Raw genomic sequence first — 6,182 nt, 5'->3', positions numbered from 1 at the left:
GTTTCGTGTCCCTGGTATTGTTGACGAAAAATTCACGGGGGCCCCAGCGTGGGGGGGAGTGGCCCCCGGGGACCAAACGAAATTTTTCCGTAAAAGTCTAGTAGACTAACATACCATAAAAATTTCTTCATCCTCGGTGCCACGGTTCAGGTAGTTATTTAGGAAAAACTGCATTTTTTGGGTTTGGGGGGGCCCAGCGCGGGGGGGGAGTGGCCCTGGGGACCAAACGAAATTTTTCCGTAAAAGTCTAGTGGGGCTACATGCCCACCAAATTTCATGTTCCCCGGTGTTTCGGTGTCCCTGGTATCGTTGACGAAAAATTCAGTTAGATGATAGAAAAAAAAAAAAAAAAAACTTTGACAATCCATATATGACCGCTTTCGCTAGCTATGCTAGCGGCGGTCATAATAAATGCAGGCTTGATGAGCAGAAGAAACTTCTTTCAAAAACATTAAAAATAGTAATGTTTCCAAACTTTTGGCCTGTACTGTATTCCCCCCAAAACTGCACAACTGTAGAGTAAAACATTAATAAAAAAGTGATAAGAAAAAATGTGTCTTAAAACTGACATGATTGTAACAAAATCACACAGTCTGGAGAACTCAGAACAACTGCTAACATTAAGTTTAAGTTTTATAATATATATATAATTTTTGTGGGTAGCCTGTACCCCTAGGGGGGTCCGGGGGCATGCCCCCCCAGAAGAAATTTTTGTAAATTTTAAAGATACATTCATTAATCTGGTGCAAATCTTTGAGTCACCCGAATCCACTGTTGAAAATAAATAATCCACCCGCAAACCGCCCATATTCTTTGATTATCTGCATCTGTCAATGTTTCATTACATCACTGTTTGAAAACACTCAGAATAATTTTTTGTACCTTTTATAAAGGGCATTTTTTCCTTAATTTTATTAAATGTTTGCTCCATATTTCATTTCAAATTCTTAAATTTGATTATTTGATTAATCTTAATATAAATAAAAATAATAAGACACTAGGCTGTTACCAATCAAATTAAATAATTTACATTGAAAATTATAACTCTATATTAAATTAGATTATTTTATATATTTTTGAATATACAAATAAGGAATGTTGAAAAGAATGATACTTTATGAAACTAAACCGCCAGTAGGAGGCGGCAGGCGACCGTCTTAATGAGCGAGTCATTGAGTCATTCATTCAAACGTTTCGTTTAAAAGGCTGATTCAATCAGAATGAGGCAGTTTAAGAATAGGTAATTGAATCTTTGACTCAACCGATTCGTTCAAAACGCTGAATCATTCATTAATGAAACATGGCTGAGTGTTGCTGTCAGATGCTCTATGGTTCTGCGTGATCTTTGTTTGGAACTATTTTCGCTGCTGAAACAGAACAAAAACAGTCATTGCGTCTAAAATGTAAGTGACTTAATTTTAACTATTTGTTTATTGAACTGTTCTGATTATGAAATCAGTCTCGGTTTCAATCTTGATGGCATTCAGGAAAACAGCACTCTGGTCGTGTGTATAAATAACATCGCAAGCCTCAACAGCGCAACTTTGTTACCGTTAGTAACATTAGGTAGGCCTAATCACCACTTACATTAAATGAAATAAAACAGAATCATCCTCACGTTTTCGGTGATTCCCTAGTTTTTTTTATTTTATATTAAAAATTGTTTTAATCAGGGCATTTGTCCGGATGGGCTACAATTCTCTCTCACTTTTCCCTTCAAAAAAAAAAAAAAAAACGTGTCCCGGACACAGTCTATGGTTATTGTTGAGTCCTGATATGTTTTCCTTGATTGGTTTTCCCTGAAGAGAATTAGCCTACGTTGTTGAAAACGAAAGTAGAGTGACGCACGTTCATTAGCGTGATGAGATCGAGTTCCGTATCTTTATTAAACTCAACACAAAATAAAATCTGTCATCCACCCTCGATTAATTGGAATGGAATGTTTTTATTACTATAATATATATAAACCTACCAACGTCCGTTGCCATGATTTTTGGACTGACTGATCGCGAGAGGAAAAAAAATGATGTTTTAGTCGCATAACATTGCGATAAAAAAATCGCAAAAGTTAACTTTCAACAAAAGTTATGTTGAGCAACAGTGTTCATTACTAACCATTCAACTCCGGATTTATTCTGGAATCTTCGCTGGGGGAATAAGCATTAAGCACCGGCAACAATCCGCCCTCTAACTAACGCATGCTCATGTTTTGATCAGATCGTGCTCGAAGAGGAGGGGCTAGTCGTGCCTCCGTTGTCAGTTTGTGTGAGAGAGAGGGAGCAAGCAGCGCGCAGCTCTACAATAAAATACAATTTTACCCATATTAAATAGTTAAAACAATCTGAATCAATCCGTGGCGGTCAGCCTTGATATTGTGGCGGGCCGCCACAAATTAATGAATGTATGGGAAACCCTGATGTATCTATCGCAGACTATAATGCTCATTTATAATGTGTCATGTAAATTCGGCCATCCGTCACAATAAGGAAACTTTCACTGCGTCTAGAACTGGCGCGAGCTGCCAGGCCCGTTTCTACGAGCCTGTGTGTTAAGCGCCCTAAAAAAAAAGCAATGCTGTCTACATTGGATGCGGCGTCGCGCACGCTACACAACAAATTACCAACAACTGATCACGCGCGCGCTCTGTTTCTGACGCACTTCAAGCACTCGCTGGGCAGGGAAAGATTGCATCTCTCTGCCATTTGTAACCATGTTGACGTGCCGCCCGGTGTGGCCGCGATTCGCGCCGATTGTGGTTCCGTCCCGGGTTACCATGGTGACGGCTGTGAGGTTACCCCCCGCCCCCCCTTTTTTTTTTATACAGATCTGCATGATTCACGTAGGTCACATTTTCAGGTCGGAAAATCCGGAATTCCGGATTAATCCGGAAAAATCACATCCCTGCTTAATAAGTGAGTTGAGGGAGTCATTCATTCAACCGATTTGTTCAAACGGCTGATTCATTCGGGAAAGAAGCAAGTGATTGTTCATTGAATCATTACATTGATTCGTTCAAAACTCGGATTCCATTCAAAAAATCATCGCTGTCTGTTGCATTGAGACTCTGCTATGTTCTCATTTTGAACTGCTGTTTTCTCATTTCTGTTGTGTGTTTATTGTGTTATTGAGAGGAAAGAGCAGCACATATTGACATATTCATCTAAATGCCGTTGGATGTTCACTTTTAAACCCTAAGCGGAGGACATAAAACATGACTTTGCTGTGAGTACATCAGGGCCTTACCCTTAGAGGGTGCTAAATCTGAAAAGGAGAATAAGATGACTAAAGAGGTGATGAAGTGGACACCTTCAGTGGGGAGCATCTCCGTTGCTCTCTCTTCCGTAGCTGTATTTGCCTCTGCTTTTATCTGAGGTTTCTCTTTATCTACCAGGTCCTGAGGCGCGTCCAAGGAGCCACAGCATATAGCAAGCTGGAATAGGGCTCTAGCTAGCCTGTCTCTCATTACACATGTCAGGAATGCCTGAATATCCTGAGGACACACACAAAAAAAACAAGCACAATCAGTCGTTTCCATAACACGTTATAAAGTAGAAACATTCATGTTCAATTACAGGGTTCCCACGCCTCGGTTAACTTCAAATTCAAGGGGCTTTCAAGGACCATAGGCCACGAAGTGTTGGCGGAATAACACATTAGCAGATCGGAGGGAATCATATGGAAGCACTTACAAGGGCCTGTATCTGTGTGTGTTTACTTTCAAAAACTATAAAAGGACTTGAATTTTAAATTTTTTTTTTATATTCACAAACTTTCAAGGATTTCAAGGACCCGTGGGAACCCTGGAATTAATCAAACCAGAACAGAAATGGCATGAATAAGTTCATGGATATGTTCAAAGAATGGCTTAAAGTGAATGAAGAGGGAAAGGTCAATCAAAAGAGCAACTGCATGAGGACCATAAAGACTCAATGGTTATGATGCAAGTCGTTGGAGAAACATTTCTGTGTGGGATTAGCAGATGATGAGCATGACATCACATTAATGAGGAAAGCAACCGATCCCTCTCCTACTCTCATCGTTAAACCCATTTACATCCTTAACCCTCTGGGGTTTTATCATACATATTTCAAAGTTAAGGATTTGATTGATTATTTGATAACTTTATTTTTGACAAAACATATTATATTTAACATAAGCAAATATTGGCAAACTTATTTGAAAGCTTATTTTACATTAAAAATGTATAATCTATCAAAACTAATCAACGAAATGTTGTCTTTCATATGTCTGTAACATAGGTCTTTCATTTTTATTATAAGAAATATAAATGTTAATTTGCAGTTTAATACGTTGCTTATACAAATTTTATTTCAACATATTTTAGTCGATATTTACTGAGTGTAGCAATACAGTTTGCTAAAACCGAAACATTCATACACAAACAGAAACGCCTGACTGTAACGTTGTTTTTATGAAATATTAGGGCATATAAATGTTCATTTTCAGTTTAAAACGTTGCTTATACAAATAGCCTACATTTTATTTCAACATATTTCTGTCGATTTTTACTCAACTCAGTACGGCAATACAGTTTGCTAAAACATCATCATTCATTCACACACACGATTTAAATTTAAACTGTCTTTTTGCGAGCTGTGGTAAACAGCGCGCATCTCTGCCGTTCATTCATCAAAAACAGAAACCCGATTCACGTGAGAAGAAAAAAAAACTTACAGTATTCCTCAGCTCGCTCCTCGATATACCCGCACTTCTGAGGTACTTTTTTCATTATTGTTATTGCTCACAGCGCTGCTGAGACGGTGTAAACAAGTAATGATCTGAATAAACTTGTGTTTCTCGAGCTGATATGGGGGCGTTCACAGGATTGCGCGGATTGCATCATTCATTTGCGTTTGAATAGCGCGCGCTCTCCGTAGGCGGAGTCACATTACATTTGAATCAGCTGTAATGAGGTCGACTGGAATCGCTCTCTTTTAATACAGATTTCACAAGATGAGAATATTTGTTTTTTTATATAAATTACTTCATTTAACCCTTGGGCTGCATTATATATTTGACACCGTTGAGTGCGTTAAGGGACAAAAATGGCCACTCTAAACACTGCCATAAAACTATTATATATTATTATTTTTTTCCACTTTGACTGAGTTCAATATTTTAACCAGCATCAGTCCTCATCATACATACCACATATTTATTTAATTTCAGGATTTTAACCCTTTAAATTCCAGTTTTGGTGACTGTACCCTCAATTTTTATAAGAGGAAAAAACACAAAAATGTAATTATTTTCCATATAGTAAATGCAAATTGAAAACCTTGGCTTTGGATTATCACAGTCTTGAATATGTAAAAGATTAGCAGCAAAAAAATTTTTGGTGCATTTTTATTTTTTGTGCTACATCAGATTAAAATAAAAAAAACCCATTCAGTGCATTAAGGGACAAAAATGTCCACTCTAAACACTGCCATAAAACTATTATATATTATTATTTTTTTCCACTTTGACTAAGTTCAATATTTTAACCAGCATCAGTCCTCATCATACATAACACATATTTATTCAATTTCAGGATTTTAACCCTTTAAATTCTAGTTTTGGTGACGGTTCCCTCAATTTTGAAAAAACCTCAATCTAAAATCTAATATCAAAAAAATCAAACCGAAAGAAAACAATGCCGTGAGAAGCGCTTTCTCTCTCTCGCGCACGCTCACACACACACACAGAGAGAGAGAGAGAGAGAGAGAGAGAGAGAGAGAGAGAGAGAGAGAGAGAGAGAGAGAGAGAGAGAGAGAGAGAGAGAGAGTAAAACATGACTTTCAGGATATTGTGATTTTTGTCACATGCCTAAACACCATGCATTACGGCCCTACACACACACACACACACACACACACACACACACACACACACACACAGACAGAGGGAGAGAGAGAGTAAAACATGACTTTCAGGATATTGTGATTTTTGTCACTCGCCTAAACACCATGCATTACGGCCCTACACACACACACACAGAGAGAGAGAGAGAGAGAGAGAGAGAGAGAGAGTAAAACATGACTTTCAGGATATTGTGATTTTTGTCACACGCCTAAACACCATGCATTACGGCCCTACACACACACACACACACACACACACACATACAGAGGGAGAGAGAGAGTAAAACATGACTTTCAGGATATTGTGATTTTTGTCAC

General features: G+C 38.2%; 1 protein-coding gene across 1 annotated transcript in view; it reads right to left on the bottom strand.

Annotated features, from left to right (window-relative positions):
* Positions 1 to 3,097: 3,097 nt before the first annotated feature.
* LOC308684189 (uncharacterized protein) overlaps positions 3,098 to 6,182 on the bottom strand; it is a 128,543-nt gene continuing 125,458 nt past the window's right edge. Inside the window, exon 15 of the mRNA XM_081355307.1 lies at positions 3,098 to 3,490. Coding sequence (XP_081211433.1) covers positions 3,185 to 3,490 — 306 coding nt within the window. The 3' untranslated portion in view covers positions 3,098 to 3,184. The remainder of the gene's footprint in view (positions 3,491 to 6,182) is intronic.

The sequence above is a fragment of the Scardinius erythrophthalmus genome (assembly GCF_964197995.2).
Source record: "Scardinius erythrophthalmus genome assembly, chromosome: 23".
NCBI lineage: Eukaryota > Metazoa > Chordata > Actinopteri > Cypriniformes > Leuciscidae > Scardinius > Scardinius erythrophthalmus.
This window is presented reverse-complemented; position numbering and strand designations above follow the sequence as displayed.